General features: G+C 40.7%; 1 protein-coding gene across 10 annotated transcripts in view; it reads left to right on the top strand.

The window, feature by feature from the left end:
• Abl2 (ABL proto-oncogene 2, non-receptor tyrosine kinase) overlaps nt 1–19,652 on the top strand; it is a 93,065-nt gene that overhangs the window by 36,332 nt on the left and 37,081 nt on the right. For 2 of the 10 annotated variants that reach the window (XM_050135320.1, XM_050135319.1), the window contains exon 1: nt 19,057–19,208. The exons of 7 other annotated variants lie outside the window; for them this stretch is intronic. In XM_050135320.1, the coding sequence (XP_049991277.1) occupies nt 19,079–19,208 (130 nt within the window). In that variant the 5' untranslated portion in view covers nt 19,057–19,078. Of the gene's footprint in view, nt 1–19,056; nt 19,209–19,652 lie in introns of those variants that run through there. One more of the 10 variants, XM_050135326.1, reaches the window with a different exon arrangement.

The following is a 19,652-nucleotide window of genomic DNA, read 5'->3' as shown; positions in this document are numbered from 1 at the left end:
TTTCTTTGAGCTGTGTGTTGTCCATGCTCTGTAACTAAGCTAACACCCTGTGGAGAGTGGTATGATACACTATTGGGAGGTGGTGGAACTGTTAATGTGATGGAGCATAGATGATTAGTAGTTACAGGGGTGATTGATCCCCCATCATGTCAGAACTTTAGTCTTGAGCAGATTAACTTCTCAAAAAAAGTAGTGCTAATACAAATTATTTAATTTCCCACATTCCACTTAATTCATGATTATTCTCAGATTTAACACTTGAAGGTTTGCATTGTGAACTTTTTAGAGAAAGGTATTTAATGTTTGGGTCACAATGACTATAATAATTACTGTTACCAGGCTTTTCTCTAGAGTTGGGTAGCAATAAAGTGATGTTCCTAACAAGAATTGTTCCAGATTACTTCTTGAAGTATGTTTGATTTTCCTTTGTTTGTGCTTCTGATAATTCTCAGGCCTTGTTTCTGTTGAGTTTTGGTACTTCTCTTAATGTTGTGGTATGCCAGGTATTTGAAAAAGACAGACTTGTTAAAAAAAAAAAAAAAACACTGTTAATAATAGCCAAGCTATGGGATTGGCCTAGGCATCTATCAGTAGTGCATGCAGAAAGAAAATGTGGCGCGCGCGCACACACACACACACACACACACACACACACACACAGGAGCTTTATATTACTGTGGTGGTTTGAATGAAAATGGTCCTCATAGGCTAATGGGAGTTGTGGTCTGCTGGAGGAAGTGTGTTATTGAAGGTAGGCTTTAGGGTTTCAGAAGCCCAAGCCAGGCTCAGTGTCACTCTCTTCCTGCTGACTGCAGCATATCTGGATTTAGAACTCAGCTACCTCTCCAGCACTATGTCTGCCTGGGGGCCACCATACTTTTTGCCATGATGCTAATGAACTGAACCTCTGAACCTGTAAGCTAACCAAATTAAATGTTTTCCTTTATAAGAGTTTCTGTGGTCATGGTGTCTTTTCACAGCAATGGAAACCCTCACTAAGACGACCACCCCACATGATCTTCTGGAAAATAGATACAACTAGAGATTGTCGTAATAAAAAAGCTCGAATTCAGAAAGGCCAATATTACATGTTTTCTCTTATGTTTGATTCTAGAGTTCATGTAGTTTTATACACACACACACACACACACCATGAAAGTAGAGGTGGGAGGAAGGAAGGTATGAATGCAAGGTGAACATAAAAGAGAAGATAATAGGGGCTGGAGAGATGGCTCAGAGGTTAAGAGCACTGACTGCTCTTCCGGAGGTCCTGAGTTCAATTCCCAGCAACCATATGGTGGCTCACAACCATCTGTAATGAGATCTGGTGCTCTCTTCTGGCCTGAGGGCATACATGAAGGCTGAACACTGTGTACATAATAAATAAATAAATCTTTAAAAAAAAAAGAGAGAGAAGATAATACTTGAATGAAAGTCTGAATACTCTTCACTGTGTATAGTGTGTGTATACCGATAGAAGTTAGAATTTTTGATATTTAGTGTTAAAGATTTCTATTTTCTTTTTTCTTTTTGGTGTGTGTTTGTTTCAAGACAGAGTTTCTCTGTGTAGTCCTGGCTGTCCTGGAACTCTATCTGTAGACTAGACTGTCCTCAAACTCAGAGAGCCACCTGCCTCTGTGTCCCGAGTGCTAGTATTAAAGGTGTGCACCACTACAGCTGGCAAGATTTTTCTATTTTTCAAAAGGTATTAACTTATTAGGCCATAACCAAAGCAACATAAATATTTGCCTGATAATAGTAAAAATGTATTGTAAATAAATTATATCAAATTCCTGCTATGTTACTGTTATAAATAATTTAAAGGTTTCAGTGACTTAAAACCCCACCCTCCACAAGTCTCAGGGACAGGAGGGATGTGACTGGCTTTAGTACCTTTGGCAGCTTCCATGGGCCTCATTGTTGTAAAACTCCACTGGTTCAGCTCCTGTGCTCTACTTTCTACCGGAACTGGGCTGAAAATTTAAACACACACACACACAGACAGAATGGGCCACAGGGACATCCTTGAGACAAGAGTGCCAAGATTGCCCCTTTTCTATATAATTCTGTGTGATCTCTCAGGGATTTGTAGTTCTTGATCTCGCTGGCACCTCCACTTGTAAAAAACCCGAAATGGTCCTGTACTACACCTGTAGCACCCGACTGTCCTGTAGCTCCCGTGTCACTACAGGACCGGTTGTGCACTGGGAACTAAGCTGGAGACTTAAAAACATACAAAGACACACACACGCGCGCACACACACACAGAGATGGAGACTTGGGTTTATTGTGCTCAGGGGAAGCTTATATAGGGCTCTGGCCACGCCCCAGCTCTCGGGATCTCGCAGCTGCAGGCTGTTCAGAGCAGAGGAAAACAAGTTGTTTTGCTCAGAGCAGCTGCAAACACAGGAAAAACAAGCCACTCACAGGGAATTCGGGGTCCGGGGTTCCACAGCCCCCAGTTGCTCCCAACAATTGTCTTCTCACAGAGTTAGCAGGAACGTGAGGTATTTTTCTTGTGTCTGTGGATATTACTTACTTCAGTGAGACATTTGGAACAGCAGGAGTTAGCAAGTCAGGTGGGAGTGGAGGTGATGAGAAGAAAATATTTGGGGATGATTTAGGAGCTACAAAAGTTCAATAAGTTTGAAGTGTGGGGCAAGTGATCAAGTGTTTTCCCAAAAGAAAATGATAGAGAAATAGAGTACACCCTGCAAAAGAGCCCCGTGTGCCATAGGAAAATTGAGATTTCCTTGAATGCAGTGAGGAGAATCTTTGCAAGGTTACAAGGTCAGACTTACTTGTGTCTAGACAAAACAAACAAAACAGAACAACAAAAACAAAAAACAAAACAGTCTTGGCTATTTATGCAATCACATTCAGGGTTTTTTTGTTTGTTTTTTAGATAAGACCAGTAGTGGGTAGACCATCAAAAAGCCAGCTGAGGAATTAACAGAATATAAACTGAAGTCCTAGAATCAGGGCCAGAGAAAATTAATTTGAACTGTGTTGTTTTTTAAAAATATATCGCGTGTCCCAGGCGGGCTGGCGGTGGCCCAAGCAGGTGCTGCAAGAGCCAAGCGACTGCAGGTTCCCAAAGCAGGCGGCCAAGCGGCGGTGAATTCCCAACAGCAGGCAGGTGCATGTAAACAGACCCATAGACACAGAAAATAGCCATAAACATTTATTAAAGGAGAGAGGGAGGGAGGGAGGAGGAGGGGGGGAGAAGGAGACTGAGAGAGAGAGAGAGAGAGAGAGAGAGAGAGAGAGAGAGAGAGAGAGAAAGAGAGAGAGAGAGAGACGCCTGTGCACACCAGAAAGAACAGGAAGAGAGAGTTTTCAGATGGGGCGAGTGGTCAGAGGTTGTTGGGAGTGGGCGTGGAAAGGGGCATAGACCAAAGGAATAACAAACTATTCAACCAGTCAATAAATTTGCCCCATTTTCATTTTGGGGATCACTTATCTTAGAATAAGAGCAGTTTTTCATTCCACAAATACCCCCAGCCTTTAACAGTGTTAGCATGGGAAGCTAAGAATGAAACATTTAATTAATACTGACATTGCACATTTTTTCTTCCCATAAATTCCACTCATTTCCCAGTCCTTCCATATCTGTCCTTCACCCTTGTAACCTCCCCCAAAAGAAAATAGGAAAAAAAAAGTTTTACCTTGTAAACTGTGGTGATATGTCACACACTTCTGTCTAAGCAGCTTTACTTGCAAATGTTCATTGCAGAGAGTCATTGGTCTGGTGATCCTCACTAAGACCCTAGATATCCTGCTGTTACCCTGAGTCATGGAGATCCTGCAGTCCCTTCACAGACAGGCTCCATCAGGCCATAGATAGGTGTAGTCAGAGGCCGTTGGTTCGTTCCTAGATGCCCAGACCTGAAATAATCACACAGAAACTATATTATTTGCTATACTGTTTGGCCAATAGCATAAGTGTATTTCTAGCAAGCTTTTATATCCTTAACTAACCCATCTCCATTAATTTGTGCATCACCACGAGGTTGTGGCCTACAGTAAAGTTTCAGTGAACTCTAGTAGAGGCGTGTCTCCTGTGGTGGCTATATGACTTCTCATTGACTCCGTCTTCTTTCTCCCAGCATTCAGTTTAGTTTTCCCGCCTAACTCTATTATGCTAAACCATGGCCAGGCAGCTTTATTCATTAACTAATAAAAGCAACACATATACAGAAGGACTTCCCCCACCAGATGGGATAGGTGTTGGGGTAGGCCAACCCAAAGCCCTGTTCAGGGCCTGGGTGGTAGCTGAGTTGATCAGCCTGCCAGCTCTCCTGCCTAGCTCAGGTGAGGGCCATTATCATCTCCCCTCATCAGAGCAAGCTCTCCCACACTGTCCAGGCCAGGGGCAGGGCCAGCTCTCCCAAGTGCTACAGCTGGTGAGTGGCAGGTTGTTATACTTTCTTGATACTTTGGGAGAGTTGAGTGAATACTTAGTTATGTTGAGTGTAACTGATCCATATTTAACTATTATTGATGTTTTGTTTTACATTTCCTTTGTGTATACATGTGACCTATCTCCTTAATCCAGACATTTAAAAATACGTACTCATTTAAAAGAGAAACTTAAAAAAATTGGGGATGTTCCTCATGGCTTGCCTGACTTGTAGAAAACTCTGGGGTCAATCCCTATTGCCATATAAGCCAGGTATGGTAATGTATACCTACAATCCTGCTACTCAAAATATAATCTAAGCCAAGCAAAAATTAAAACCTCCTGAAATTCTCTTTGCTGTCTCTCTTCTTTCTCTTTCTTCCCTTTCCACTTAATTTAACTTGTACTAGCTGAAGATGACCTTGAAGTCCTGGACTTCCTGCCCCTACCTTTCCAAGTGCTGGTGCTTTAGCTGTGTGCCACCACACTGGTCTTCTCATTGTTCTTTAACATCTTCTAGTTGCCAGCAAGATAAATCTGGAGTTCTTGGTGTGGCTAGTGTACAAGACTTCTTAATCGAGTCCTCCTTTACCTCCCTCCTATTTTTGCTGTTTAGCACTTTAATACACGTACATCTCTGCACCGAGAACAAATCTAGAGTCCAAAATACATATTTTTTGATTAAGAATGAATTATGGTGATACATTGTCACTAATCAACTGTTGCCTGAGATTTCTGTCCTACCTGGTCTTGCAACCTTTCAGTCCCATAAAAACACAGATATACATTAATCATAAACTGTTTGGCCTATTAGCTCAGGCTTCTTATTAAATAATCTTAGGTCCTACATTAACCCATAATTCTTGTCTGTGTCATCCACGTGGCTTGGTACCTTTTATCAGTGAGGCATTTTCAGCTTGCTTCCTCTGTGTGTGGGTTACAACTGTAGACTCAGCCTTTTTCTTTTCCCAGACTTCTCCTGTTTTGGTTGCACTGCCTATACTTCCTGCCTGGATACTGGCCAATCAGCATTTTATTAAACCATACACATGACAAATATTTCCAGGGTAAAAGACCATTGTCCCACAGCAGTCAACTATCTCTGAACTGGAATGTCTTCATCATTTACTTTACTCAGAGTAGTGGTTCTCAGCCTTCCTAATGCTGCAGCCCTTTAATGTTGCTACTGTTATGAATTGTAATTAAATATCTGATAATACAGGTAATCTTAGGTGACCCCTGTGAAAGGGTCTCGACCCACAGGTTGAGAATCACTGTTTTAGATGGTTATTAGAAACATGACCTGTTGGTATGTTAAAGTGTGTGGAATATACTTGGGCACGGGTCTCATCTTTCTAGCTTACTCATATAGCTCTAGTTTTGTTATAGTGTGTGGCAAAAGTTGATAAGCATTTTAATAACTGGTACATTAAAATTACTAATAGTTTCACATTTTAGAACTTCCTATGTGTGATGGTTAGTATTAATTGTCAACTTGACACCTAGGAGGCAAGTCTCTGGTATACCTCTGAGGGAATGCCTGCATTAAAATCAGCTTCTGAGAATGTCTGTGAGGGATTGTATTGGTTTTGGTAACTGATATGAGAAGATCCATCTTTTTTAATTTGTTGAGAATTTCATACATGAGTACTGTATTTACACCATTACCCTCTCCCCCCTCTCCTCAAATTCATGACCTCCTCCTCTTTAGTCATTATTATTACATAGATATACATACATGTGTATGCATACAGCCTACTAAGTTCATTTCATGTTGCCTTTATGTACATGTGTTTAGAGCTGACTACTTGAGATTAGATAATCTATAAGGGGGCTCATCCTTGGAGAAAACTTATTCTCCCTTTCTCAGCATCTCTTGAATGCCTATAGCTCTTCACCTAGGGGGTGGCCTTTGTGAGCTTTCCCCTATCCAAATTAGCATGTTGTTAGGGAGACCCTTTTTAACTGTGGTCAGGAGACTCCTGAGTGGAGAAAGTGGGCTGAGCACTAGTAAAGTGCTTTCAGGAATTGTTCTCCATTCCATGATACGGGTGTGATGGGAAGGACTAGCTCCCTCAGACTGTGACTTCCCGATTATCATGGGCTGTAACAAGTAACCGGGACAGAATAAACCCTGTCTACTGTAAGCTGCTTTTATCAGAATATTTTATCAGAGCAGCAGGAAAAGAAACTAAGGCACTGGATTGAGTTGCATTTTGTACCTACACAGACATGTTTATTCTCTGCACAGGAGCTGTGGTGTGGTGTGGTGTGGTGTGGTGTGGTGTGTGTGTGTGTGTGTGTGTGTGTGTGTGTGAGTGAGTGAGAGAGAGAGAGAGAGAGAGAGAGAGAGAGAGAGAGAGAGCGCAATCACAGTTGTTGCATGCTTCGTAGTTTCAGTGAAACAGCTGACTGCTTAGGTTACAAAGGATTGTTTTATAGATCTTTAGGAATGATCTAGGTTTATTGTGAGTCTCTCCCTAGGAATGTCAACTCCAATCTTGCATTGAAGTCACTGTACCAGGTGCTAGCTGCATTGACTTTGGGAATTCCGTGGGGCAGAGAGGATTGGCACATTCTTCTCATCCCTTAGATAGTTCGTTTTCTTTTGCCGTGACTACATAGGCAGTCATGTGCTTCTGCTAAGATGAAAAGATCATGGAATGCTGGATTCCACATAGCTTTTGTTTAGAAAGGACCCAATAAACTTTTATTACAATTATGAGCAGAAGTTATTTATATCTAAAATAAGTTGACCTATCAGTCAACAATTAAATTTTAAATTTAAACCCCAGAGTAGGCTGTATATTTTTGTCTAGATATTATAAAATTTGTGTTCTGTGATGTGATGGTTAGTTTTTCAGTTTGATGGAATTGGTATGAAAATGATTCAACTACTTCAATGCTTTACCTATCTTCTATTTTCTTCATTTAAGAGTTTGCTGTAGAATTCTATGAATTTACTTATTTACTTTTTGCTGGTTTTTAATTTCCAATTCTGCATCAGACTTCCACTTACTGGAATTACAGGCATGCACTACTATCCCTGGCATGTTCTATGAGTTTTAACATTTGCAAATTTGTGTAATCCCACAACTGCTAGAACCATTCTGACCCCAGAAGACATCATTGTTAAAACTCTGGGGAATTGGAGTCTCATTTGGACCTATCAGTCAACAAGTAATAATCCTTTGTAGTTACATTTCCTATCTTTAACCCCTAGCAACCATTGATTTATTCTTATCACTCACTATAGTCTTGCTTTCGCAAAGATGTCATATGAATGGAAGCATATACTATATAACCTTTTGTGAATAGCTTCTTTGGGACACTAAGCGTAGGGCCTTTGAGAGTCAGACAACTTGAAGGTGCCAGTGGTGTATTTCTGTAAGGGTTCAGTGACAATGATAAGGTGGGTATCAGATTTTGTTTATATTTTTTGATCCATTGATGAACATTTAGATTTTTCCAGTCTGGAGTGATTTTTTGTTTCTTTGGTTTTCGGGATTTTTTGTTTATTTTCTTTTGTTTATTTTTTTGAGGCATGGTTTCTCTGTAGCCCTGGCTGTCCTGGAACTGGCTCTGTAGACCAGGCTGGCCTTGAACTCAAGAAATCCAACCTGCCTCTAACCTCCCGAGTGCTGGGATTAAAGGTGTGTGCTACCACTCCCCAGTGATTTTATTTCACTTATGTGTGTCTGTGTGTCTGTATTTATGCAGGTGCCTGGGGAGGCCGGAAGAACATAAAATCCTTTGTAGTTAGAGTTAATAGGCAGTTGCTTTTAATTCCTGTGCCATCTCTCCAGCCCCAGTTTGGGGCAATTTTGAAAAGAGCTTTAAAAAGTTGCATACAGGTTTTTGTATGAATTACAGTTTTTTACTTCTCTAGTATAACTACTTAGAAGCAGGAGTACTGGTTCATACTTCAGGTGTTTTACATTATAGGGGACTGCCCGGCTACTTTCCAGGTTAGCCATACTGCTCATTCTCCTGGGTATCATGAATAGGAAAGTTCTAGTTGCATCCTCATCCACCCGAAGCCTATTTGACAATGGACTCCTTGATCTAAGTTTACAGAACATGCTTTGGGAAATACTGCTGGATGTGGTATGCCACCCTATGTAGTGTGGCATACAAGCGATACTGTGAAACATGAAGATGCATGACATTTAGTTTGCAGATCTTGAAACAAGCATTTAAAAATATATTAGGAGTTAAGAGCTATGTATCTTATCTTTTTTAAAAACATATATTTATTTTTTTTCAAGACAGTTTCTCTGTAGCTTTGGAGCCTGTCTTGGAACTAGCTCTTGTAGACCATGCTGGCCCTGAGATCCGCCTGCCTCTGCCTCCCGAGTGCTGGAATTAAAGGGGTGCGCTACCACTGCCTGGCACCAGTTTTTTTTAAAGGTTCTCTTTATGACGTTTTGAAAGATTTATTTTTAGTTATGTGTTTATGTGTATAGGGTATGTGTACATTTGAGTGCAGATTCCTGCAGAGGCCAGCGGTGTCAGATCCTCTGGAGCTTCAGATACAAGTGCTTGTGAGCCACTTAACATGGGAGCTAGGAACTGAGTTCTGTCCTTTGCAAGAGAAGTTCTTGCTCTAAACCTCTGAACCAGGTCTTCAGCCCCCTGTTCATGACATTTGCCCCATTACTTAAGGACATTCTAGGTAGTGGTTTGAAAGTTTGGAACCACTCTGGAGCAGTACTAGCAATGCCCATCTTTAGGTCCTGCCCTAGGCCATCACAGTCATAAACCTAGAGTAAGATGGCAGTATACTCATTTTCTGTCAGGTTCCCCGGGTGGTTGTGCTCTCTACTAAAATCAGGAACCCAACCTGGCAAATCAGTCACTTTGGTATTAGAATAATAGTTCAGCTTTCAAATTGCAGTTTGTGAAATCTGCTTTACTGGAAAAGCTGTCAGTAGTTGAAGGATAAAAAGGAATGTAAGAATGCATCTCCCTAGTAAGAAGCTGTTTTGTGAATCTTGCTTTGTACTAGGTTCAAATTGTGAACAATTGGGTGTGAATGCTACTCAGTTACACCTTTGTCAAAGCCCTGAATCCTGTAGGATTACAGCAAAGATTAAGCCAGTGGTCCTCAGCTGGGAGCAGTTTGCCCTCCAGATTACGTTTGAGTATGTCTGGAGACAGTTTTGATTGCTATATCTGAGAAAGGGGAGCTACTGATCTTTATTGGGTAGAGAGCAGGGTTGCTAAACATTGTCATGTCAAGGACAGTTGTCTATAGCAAGGAATCATCCTGTTTTATCCGCCTCTAAATGCTACGAGTCATTGTTGGAAAATTTGCTGTTATAGTATTAATTATAGATTAAAAATTCTACCATGAGATATGAGATAATATAATTTGTTACATTAAGAACATATTTTGGGGGGCTGGAGAGATGGCTCAGAGCCTAAGAGCTCTTCCAGAGGTCCTGAGTTCAAGTGACTCACAGCCATCTGTCGTGAAATCTGGTGCCCTCTTCTGGCGTGGAATGCACATGCAGGAGGAACATTGTATACATAATAAACAAATAAATATATTTTCCCTGGGTATGGAGGCAGAGGCAAGTGGATCTCTGAGTTCAAGGCCAGTGAGTAAGTTCCAGGACAGTCAGAGCTGTATAGTGAGACCCTGTCTCCAAACAAACAAAAAGAACATATTTTCTTTCACAGCTGGGTTTATAGCTCAGAGGTTCAAGCATGTGCCATTCACATGGCCTTTTAAATGTGAGTTCTGAGGATCAAATGCAGATCCTTGTGGTTCTGCCAACTGAGTTCTCTTTCGAGCCCTACCATGTACATTTTTAGCCAAATTTAGTCAGTTGAGTCTATCTTGCATCCATGCAGTCTGCTAGTTAAGCATATAAGCATATGCAAGAGGTTAAGCATGGAATTAATTGTTAATAAAATAAGGCTTGGCATCTTTCCCTCTACTCAGTCTTTCTGTCTTCAATTAATAAGGTAAATATTTATATAGTCCTTGTTTTTTTATTTATATTTATTTTATTAAAAATTTTCCGCCTCTTCCCAGCCTCCCATTCCCCCCCACCCCCCCCCCCCCCCCCCCCCCCCCCCCCCCCCCCCCCCCCCCCCCCCCCCCCCCCCCCCCCCCCCCCCNAGCATCCAAACTACCTAGGCTCCCACAAAGCCAGTACATGCAGTAGGATCAAAACTCAGTGCCATTGCCCTTGGCTTCCCATCAGCCCTCATTGTCTGCCATGTTCAGAGAGTCTGGTTTTATCCCATGCTTTTTCAGTCCCAGTCCAGCTGGCCTTGGTGAGCTCCCAATAGATCAGCCCCACTGTTTCAGTGGGTGGGTGCACCCCTCGTGGTCCTGACTTCCTTGCTCATGTTCTCCCTCCTTCTGCTCCTCATTTGGACCTTGGGAGCTCAGTCCAGTGTTCCAGTGTGGGTCTCTGTCTCTATCTCCATCCATAGCCAGATGAAGGTTCTATGGTGATATGCAAGATATTCATCAGTATGGCTATAGGATAGGGTCATTTCAGGTTCCCTCTGCTCAGCTGCCCAAGGAACTAACTGGGGACATCTCCCTGGACACCTGGGAGCCCCTCTAGGGTCAAGTCTCTTGCCAACCCTAAGATGGCTCCCTTAACTAAGATATGTGCTTCCCTGCTCTCATATCCAGCCTTTCTTTATCCCAACCATCCCATTCCCACAAGTTCCCTTCATCCTTCCCTTCTCACTTTTCTCTCCCCATCTCCCCTACCCCCATCTCACCCCATCCTCAAGATCCCAATTTTTGCCTGGCAATCTTGTCTACTTCCAGTATCCAGGAGGATAACTATGTTTTTCTTTGAGTTCACCTTCTTATTTAGCTTCTCTAGGATCACAAATTATAGACTCAATGTCCTTTATTTATGGCTAGAAATCAATTATGAGTGAGTACATCCCATGTTCATCTTTTTGGGTTTGGGTTACCTCACTCAGGATAGTGTTTTCTATTTCCACTCATTTGCATGCAAAATTCAAGATGTCATTGTTTTTTACCACTGAGTAGTACTCTAATATGTGTATATTCCACACTTTCTTCATCCATTCTTCCATTGAAGGGCATCTAGGTTGTTTCCAGGTTCTGCTATTACAATAACACTGCTATGAACATAGTTGAACAAATGCTTTTGTAATATGATAGGGCATCTCTTGGGTATATTCCCAAAAGTGGTATTGCTGGGTCTTGGGGTAGGTTGATCCTGAATTTCCTGAGAAACCGCCACACTGATTTCCAAAGTGGTTGCACAAGTTTGCAATCCCACCAGCAATGGATGAGTGTACCCCTTACTCTACAATCTCTCCAGCAAAGGCTATCATTGGTGTTTTTGAGTTTAGCCATTCTGACAGGTGTAAGATGGTATCTCAAAGTTGTTTTGATTTGCATTTCCCTGATCGCTAAGGAGGTTGAGCATGACCTTAAGTGTCTTTTGGCCATTTGAACTTCTTGAGAATTCTCTGTTCAGTTCATATATAGTCCTTGTTTTAAGGTCTTTACATTTAATCTTTTAATTCTTGTGCCACTTCTGTGAGTAACTATAGTATTGTCTATTTGTGGGTATATGTATGTGCACCTCTGTGCAGGTATGTGTATACTTATATGCATGTGTGTGTGGTGGGGCAGAGGTTTACCACAGGTGCCTTCCCCAATCACTTCCACCTTTGTGAGATATAGTCTCTGATTAAACATTGAGTTTACTGATTTGGCTAGGCTATTTGGCCAGCAAGCCCCAAGGTGTCCTCCTATATTCTCATTACAGGCGATGTGCTGCCGCCATACCTTCTTCTTTTGGTAAGTGTTGGGGGATCCCAGTTTAGGTCCTAATGTTGTGTAGCAAGCATGTGCCACTGTGCCATCTCTAGTTCTTGTACTGTCTATTTATGATTCCAACTTGATAAAGGTTTCAGAGATAACACTGATTGTAAAACTTGAATTTAGATCTAGGGGCTGTAGCTTGAGAGTCTGTACACTGAGTCACCAAGTACTACCATTCGTGTGTGCTTACAGTGGCTACCTTATAGGGCTGTTTACAGTTAAACTTCTTGTGCCTCATACTTTGCATGTGACAGGTACTCAGTAAAACAGAGCTGGTTTTATATATTTTTGGTAAACATAAGCAGGGCATGACTTTTAAGCATCACTTTAAAGAATTATAATAATACCTAAATTAGGGGGTGCTTGTTTAAAATTTTCCTATATAGTAGGAACTTTTGTATTGAGGTAATCATGCTTTTTAAAAAATTTGTATTAATGTATATTGCATTGATGTTTATGATCTTTGAACCTTGCATGCCTGCTGTTGGATTTGGCTTGTTATAAGTTTATTAAAGGTTTTTAAATTAGTAATCATAAGTAATACTGACTTTTACTTTTGTTTTTCTATGATGTCTTTGTTTTGCTTTACTCTTATTTAAAATTCATTCTCTAGCATGCCCTCACTCATGGGACAAGTATTATTGTAGTTACCCATTTCTAGCCTTAGATCAGAGGTCAGTTTTGCTGCTGTGTAAGTGTGGAAAGCCAAATATCAGTCTGTTGTGAGGACTCTTAAGACATTCTGGAATGCAGAGCCTTTGATTCCTTACAGAGGAGGAGATTTATGAAACATGTATACTCCTCCCTGGTGCTCCATACCCCAAATACCTTATCAACAGCTGGATCTGAGGGTGCAGAACACACAGATACAAAGGACCAAATGTATAGCTCTCTCTCTCAGTTCTCTAAATAGTTCAATTTGTCCTTAAAAAAAAAAAACCCTGTGTGTATAGTGAGTGTGTGCAGGGTACATGTGTAGAAAAGTCAGAGGACCCCCAAGTGTGGTGGCCTCAGTTTTCCTGGTAGCTGGGATTATTGGCCTTCACTGCCATGCTCACCTTGAAATATTAGTAGCTTACCCACATTCCCACATGTCTTGATCTGATCTGAACCTACCATTTTAGCATATAATTCATAATGCTAAGAAGAATTTGCATTAAATGTGCATAATCTCTGTCTCTGTATCTCTCTATGTCTCTGTCTCTGTGTGTGTGTCTCTCTGTCTCTCTGTCTCTGTGTGTGTGTGTGTGTGTGTGTGTGTATGTGTCACAGATACATGTGAAGGCCAGAAGTCAACTTCTGGTATTATTCCTCAGGAGGATGAGTTCCCATTGTCTCTCAGAATTGGTTGGTTTGGGTTAGGAGGGAGTTACTGGATAAATGTAGACTAAAGGGGGGAAGCTGCTTGGTTCCCACCACAGGGGAAAGACTAGTTCATCAACTGTTTGTTTTGTAAAGGGAAAATAATCAAAAGTTTAAATGAAAATTATGTGAATCTACTTAGAACAGTGGTTCTCAAATTGTGGTTTGCCATCCCCACAGGAGTGACATATCAAGATATCCTGAATAGCAGACATTTACATCATGATTTATAACTAGTAAAATTACAGTTAGGAAGTAGCAATGAAATAATGTTATGGTTGGGGTCAGCACACCGTGAGGAGCTATATTAAAGGGTTGCAGCATTAGGAAGGTTGAGGACCACTGCTCAGGGTCTCTGGCCCATCTTTCCATTTATTAGCTCCTCAAAGTAAAGTTTGATATTGAAATGTGACAGATTCTTACCACAACTTTGCTCATATTTATGACTCATGAAGCAATTATCATTCATTTTCCTGTGTTGTAAATAACTGTAAACTCAGAGCCTAACTATCTGAATGTCAGGTCTAGAAACAGGGTATAAGTCATTGAATTTTTTGTCTGTTTTTATAGCAGTCACAGCTTTCAACTACCAACATAGTCTAATCTTAGGACTTAAACTCCAAACAAGAAACCCTGTGTAGCCACTAGCAGTCAGTCACTCTGCGTTCCTCTTCTGCAGCTCAGGGCTCCTTCAGTTTCTATGGATTGCCTGTTCTAAATTTTTTTTTTTTTTTTTGAAAATTTTTAAATTTTTTTATTTATATATATTTTTTATGTACTCTGCGTGCACACCTACAGGCCAGAAGAGGGCATCAGATCCTAATACAGAAGGTTGTAGCCACCATGTGGGTGCTGGGAATTGAACTCAGGATCACTGGAAGAGCAGCCAGTGCCCTTAACCTCTGAGCCATCTCTCCAGCCCCCCTAAATGTTTTTTAAATCGGGGTTCTCAATCTTCCTAATGCTGTGACCCTTTAACACAGTTCCTCGTGTTGTGGTGACTCCCAACCATAAAATTTTTTTTGTTGCTACTTTATTACTGTAATTTTGCTGCTGTTATGAATCTTAATATAAACATCCATGTTTTTGGTTAGTTTTAGGCAACCCCATGGAAGAGTCAGTTGAGAGGGGCCGTGACCCACAGGTTGAGAACCAGTACTCTAAATTGAAGCCTATAGTATGCATTAATTTTTGATGTTTTTCATTTGACATAATGCTTTCAAAGATTTTGTTATAGCATGTAGCAGTATTTTGTTCTTTATTGCTTAATAATTTTATGTGTGCTCACTGAGCTATATTCTTTTAATTTTATATGTTTTATATGATTCTAACCTTTAACAAAATTACATGTATGTGTGTTTCTTAGGATTTCTATTTCTGCGAAGAGACTATGATCGAGGCAACTATTACAAAAGAATTTAGTTTGGAGCTTGTTTACTGTTTCAGAGGGTTAGTCCACTATCCTCATGGTGGATAGTGTGGCAGCAGGCAGGGAAGCAAGGTGCTAGAGCAGTAGCTGGGAGCTTTACGTCCTGGTTTATAGGTAACAGGCAGAGAGAGACAGAGACAGACACACACACACTAGGCTGGTGTGGGCTTTTGAAACTTCAAAGCCCACCCCATGTGATACACTTCCTCCAACTAGGCCAGACCTAATCCTCCTTTCTCAGACATTTCCACTTCCTATTTACTAAGCATCAAAATATACAAGCCTATGGGAGCCAGTCTCATTAAAACCACCACAGTGTGCCAATCTTTCTAAGTTTGTGCAGTGCCCCTCAGGGACATAGTAGGGCATTGGATGCTGTCCAACTTGGACACTGGAAATCAAACTTTATTTACCACAGAACCATCTCTCTAGACCCTAGTTCTTTCTTCTTGGTGTTCCAGAATTTTACAACATTTCCCATTCTATCTAAATATCTTTAACAGTTCTCCTAAAGCCAGTCTTCTGGCATTGGGTTCTTGTTGATTATGTGTCTCTTTTACCATTATAGCTGAAGGGTATTTTTTCATTTTTCAAAGATCTTTATGTGTAAGGATGTTTTGCTTGCATGTACGTCTGTGCACTGCTCACATCCAGTGCCTGTGGAGTCCAGAATTGGGCTTTAGAACCCCCTGGAACTAGAGTTAGAGGTAGAAGTGGTTATGAGCCTCCACGTGGGTTCTGGGAACTGAACCCAGGTCCTCTGAAAGAGCAGCCTGCACTCTCAACCACTGAGCCTCTCTCTAGCTTCTAAATATTTTCAGTGGCTGTAGAAATTTGGGTTAATGTTTGCTTGTTTTTGTGATGAACTTGGAGCCTTGCACATAATGGACTTACAGAGCTATGTCCATAGATTTTTGTTTTTGTTTTTCTTCACATTTGAAATTGTATCATCTTGCTACTTTCTAGGCTACATAGTTTCAACCTAGAAAAGAATCTTAAGTGATCTGAAGCAGCATTCTCTATTTAAAGTGTGAATTCATTAAGTGATCTCATCCATATCTATAGTTAGGGTGTGTGCGTGTGTGCATGCGTTCATGTGAGTGCAAGTCTGTGCACGTATGTGTGCTGGTTTGTATGGAGGCACATGATAACCTGGGGTAAGATATTACTTAGGAGCCATATCTGCTTTTCTTTCTTTTTTTTTTTTTTTTCTTCAGACAGGGTCTCTTATTGTCTGGAACTCGCTCAGTCAGCTAGGCTGGCCCAGGGAGTCATTTACCTGTCTCTACCTCGCTTGTGTTGGGATTATAAATGTGTGCCACCAGTCTAGCTCTTTCATGTGAGTTCTGGGGATCAAACTCAGGCCCTCATGCTTGTATAGCAAGTGACTTACCAACTGAGCCATCTCCCCCCGCCCTTGTCTTGACTTACTTTATTTTAAATTTTGCACCTATTCATTTACTTGGGGAATGTGGTGTACTTGTGTGGATGTGTGTGTCCCCTATTTTGCATGTGGAGGTCAGAGGATAACTTGGCTTTCTCCTATTATGTAGAACCCTGGGACTCAACTCAGGTCATCAGACTTGGTAATAAGTGCTTTTTACCAGCTGAGCTATCATCACCACCCCCCGTGCTGATTTTAATCACCATGAGTGTTGGTGCCTTCACCCCAAGATCATCTCTGAGCTTCAGATTTATGCATCAAAGTGCCTCATTGTACCTTTTAAATTTAGTTACTCAGGAAACTTGCTTCTGAGTATGCATGGCAACTACCCGAGTTCTCAAGCTTAAAGCCTTTGTTTTCTCCTTCTGCTGTATCTAAGCAGTTTTAGGCACCCTGGCTTCCATCTGTGAACCACATCTTTAAGTACATCTGCTCTTTCTTTGTCTCCGCTGCTGTCATTGTACTCCAGCCAATATGATCCTACTCCTGACTAGTTCCTCATTTTTCTCTCGGAATAATTACCCCTCTTCCCAAGCAGTAGTGCTTATCTTAAAAAAAAAAAAAAAAAATGGAGGTCAGACCATATGACTTCCCTGCTTAGGGCACTTCACCGGATTTCCTTTTGTAATTGGAATATGCTTGCTCTGGCAGCCTCAGGCATCCTCAGCAGTGGCCACACTTTTCATTCTCAACACACCAGGTTCATCCTTTCTGCTTCAGTGGTTTTGCCTTTGAGGCTCTCCCTGCCCCGTCAAGGATGCTGCTAAGATTCTTATTCCTGGCAGAGGTTGTTACTTTCTTTTAAATAATACACATCTTTGCTTCAAGGTATTGCATTTGTAAACAACAATAATGCTACTCCTTCAATTGTCTTTTGAAAAATCACTTTTAATAAAAATGTTATTTATACTTATAATAAATTTGATATTTTAGAATTAATAATCATTGTTAAGATTTCTTGGTTTTAATACAGTAAATAATTGTAGCCCAATAATCAAAAGGTTTTTGGAGTCTCAAGTTATTTTAGTTTTTATTATGATAAAATGTAAATAATATCAAGTTTGCCATAAATAACCATTTTCCACTGTGCAATTCTATAACATTAAATTTATTCACAGTTTTAGGCATTTATATAAAAGAAAAATCAAGATATTTTATTTAACTGGAATTATAAAATATTTGCCCCTTTGTGTCTGGCTTCTTGTGATGCTTATAAAAGATATATATGTTGTAACATATATCAAATTTTATTCCTTTTTATTGCTTAATAATATTTCACTGTATATATGTACCACATTTTGCTTTTGCATTTTTTCTATAGTGTCAGGACACTATAAAAGTACTGATGACTTGAGTAGATTTACTGATTGAATAGTTAATCTTATGATAGATTCTACATATGAACAGAACATGGATTATAGAGATACTCTCCCAGAAAAGTTTTAGAATCCTCAGAAAGAGAAATTTCACCTGGCATTTGAAATTCTGAGTTATTATTTGAATTAGCTTTTAGTCATTTAATTCTTACTTTTTCATGACATGGATGCAGGAGCTTTGTAAAAGTTAGTTGCATTGAAAACATAGGCTTTAGTTTACAAATTGTTGTTGATAACAGACATCAAATTCAGTCTTTCTCTTGCAATGTTACTTACAACTTGTATTTTTATATTTTTATTTTAATGTGAGTATTTAGGTCCTGCTTTCCTGTAATTTTACTATGTTACTTTTATTGACCTAAAATAACTGGTATATATATAGTAGGTGCTTAATAATTAATGCAGTGGGCATTCCCAACTGTACAGTTATTAACACTGTTTTGTATTACTACTATGATTGGTGCTGTGGTTGAGGCTAGCTTTAGACTGGAAATCCCTGTCTCCGCCCAGATGTGTGCCACAACCTTCTCTGAATTATTCTTGTAGATTGTACTGCTTAGTTATCTATCGCTTACTTTATTGGTTTGTGTCTCATAAATCACTCTGATTTTTAAGGTCTTAATCTTATGTAACCTTTCCCTTTATACTTAAAATTAGACTTGCCTTTCCAGGTTTCAGCATTCACAGTTTCAGCCCTGTGCGCCGTGCTTCTTTACCTGTTTTGAGCCACACAGGCCATTTGTTAGGGAAGGCGGTGGATAGTTGCTCTCTGCTTCTGCCTTGCTTATGAGTCACACTGTAACTATTTCTTTGACTTTGGATTTGTGGTTTCTTGAACTAACTAGAGTGATGTAAAGATGAGTCTTGTTAGGCGTTTCCTGTCTTTTCAAAATGTGTTTGGTGTTGTACTGGAAGCAGGCTTTCTCCAAGGAAACACTGAACAGTTTCACCTCATTGTCCCTGGGACTGTAACTTCTGTACCCTACTCATCTTGGCTGATTTTGTTATTAACTGTTACTGTTGTGACTTGAAATAGCCTGTGTATGGTTCTTACCCCATCCCTGAGTTTTTGGAGTAGCTCCACCCTTACTCGGGTCTCCACCCCTGTGGGTTGAACTTGTCCTTTGTTCCTTTTGGCCACAGAGTGTATGAGTAAATGTCCCACGTGTGTGGATTGCTGGCCAAAGTGGTATTTTAAGGCTCCTCTGTTCAGAACAGTTTAACTTTCATGCTGTTGGCCAAAGGCATGGTCCTGGGACCTGTTCAGCTGCCTCCAGCCAGTTACTGCAGAGACCAGGACACCTTGCTGTCCTGCTCAGGCAGGGATGCCTCAGCGTTGCCCGTGGCCCACGTGACAGGTATGTTCAGAGATGAGAGCTGGGATGGGGTGGAGGTAGATAACACAGTAATGAAACGTGGATTAATCTCCTTTTACCTCCATTGTGGTCAGTGAAGGTTTATATGTTTTGTTTGTTTGCTTTATTTGGTATTTTATACTACACTCTTTCGTTTGTTTGCTTGGTTTGGTTGGGGCGGGGGGGGGGGGCAGTATCTCACAATGTAACTTTGGCTGGCCTGGAACTCTGAGGGACCTTGCCTGCCTCTGTAATGCTGGGAGTTGAGGTGTGTGCCACTATGCTCAGCCTTGTTTTGTTTGAGATAGGATGTCACTGTCTTAATAGCTGACTTGGAACTTGCTATGTAGACTAGGCTGGTCTCAAACTCACAAAGGTTAGCCTGTTTCTGCTTCCTGAGAGCTAAGAATAAAGGCATGTACCACCATACTCAGCAAACTAGATTTT

This window comes from Alexandromys fortis, unplaced genomic scaffold, assembly GCF_014885135.2.
Source record: "Alexandromys fortis isolate MF-2015 unplaced genomic scaffold, M_Fortis_MF-2015_v1.1 scaffold_21, whole genome shotgun sequence".
Lineage (NCBI taxonomy): Eukaryota > Metazoa > Chordata > Mammalia > Rodentia > Cricetidae > Alexandromys > Alexandromys fortis.
This window is presented reverse-complemented; position numbering and strand designations above follow the sequence as displayed.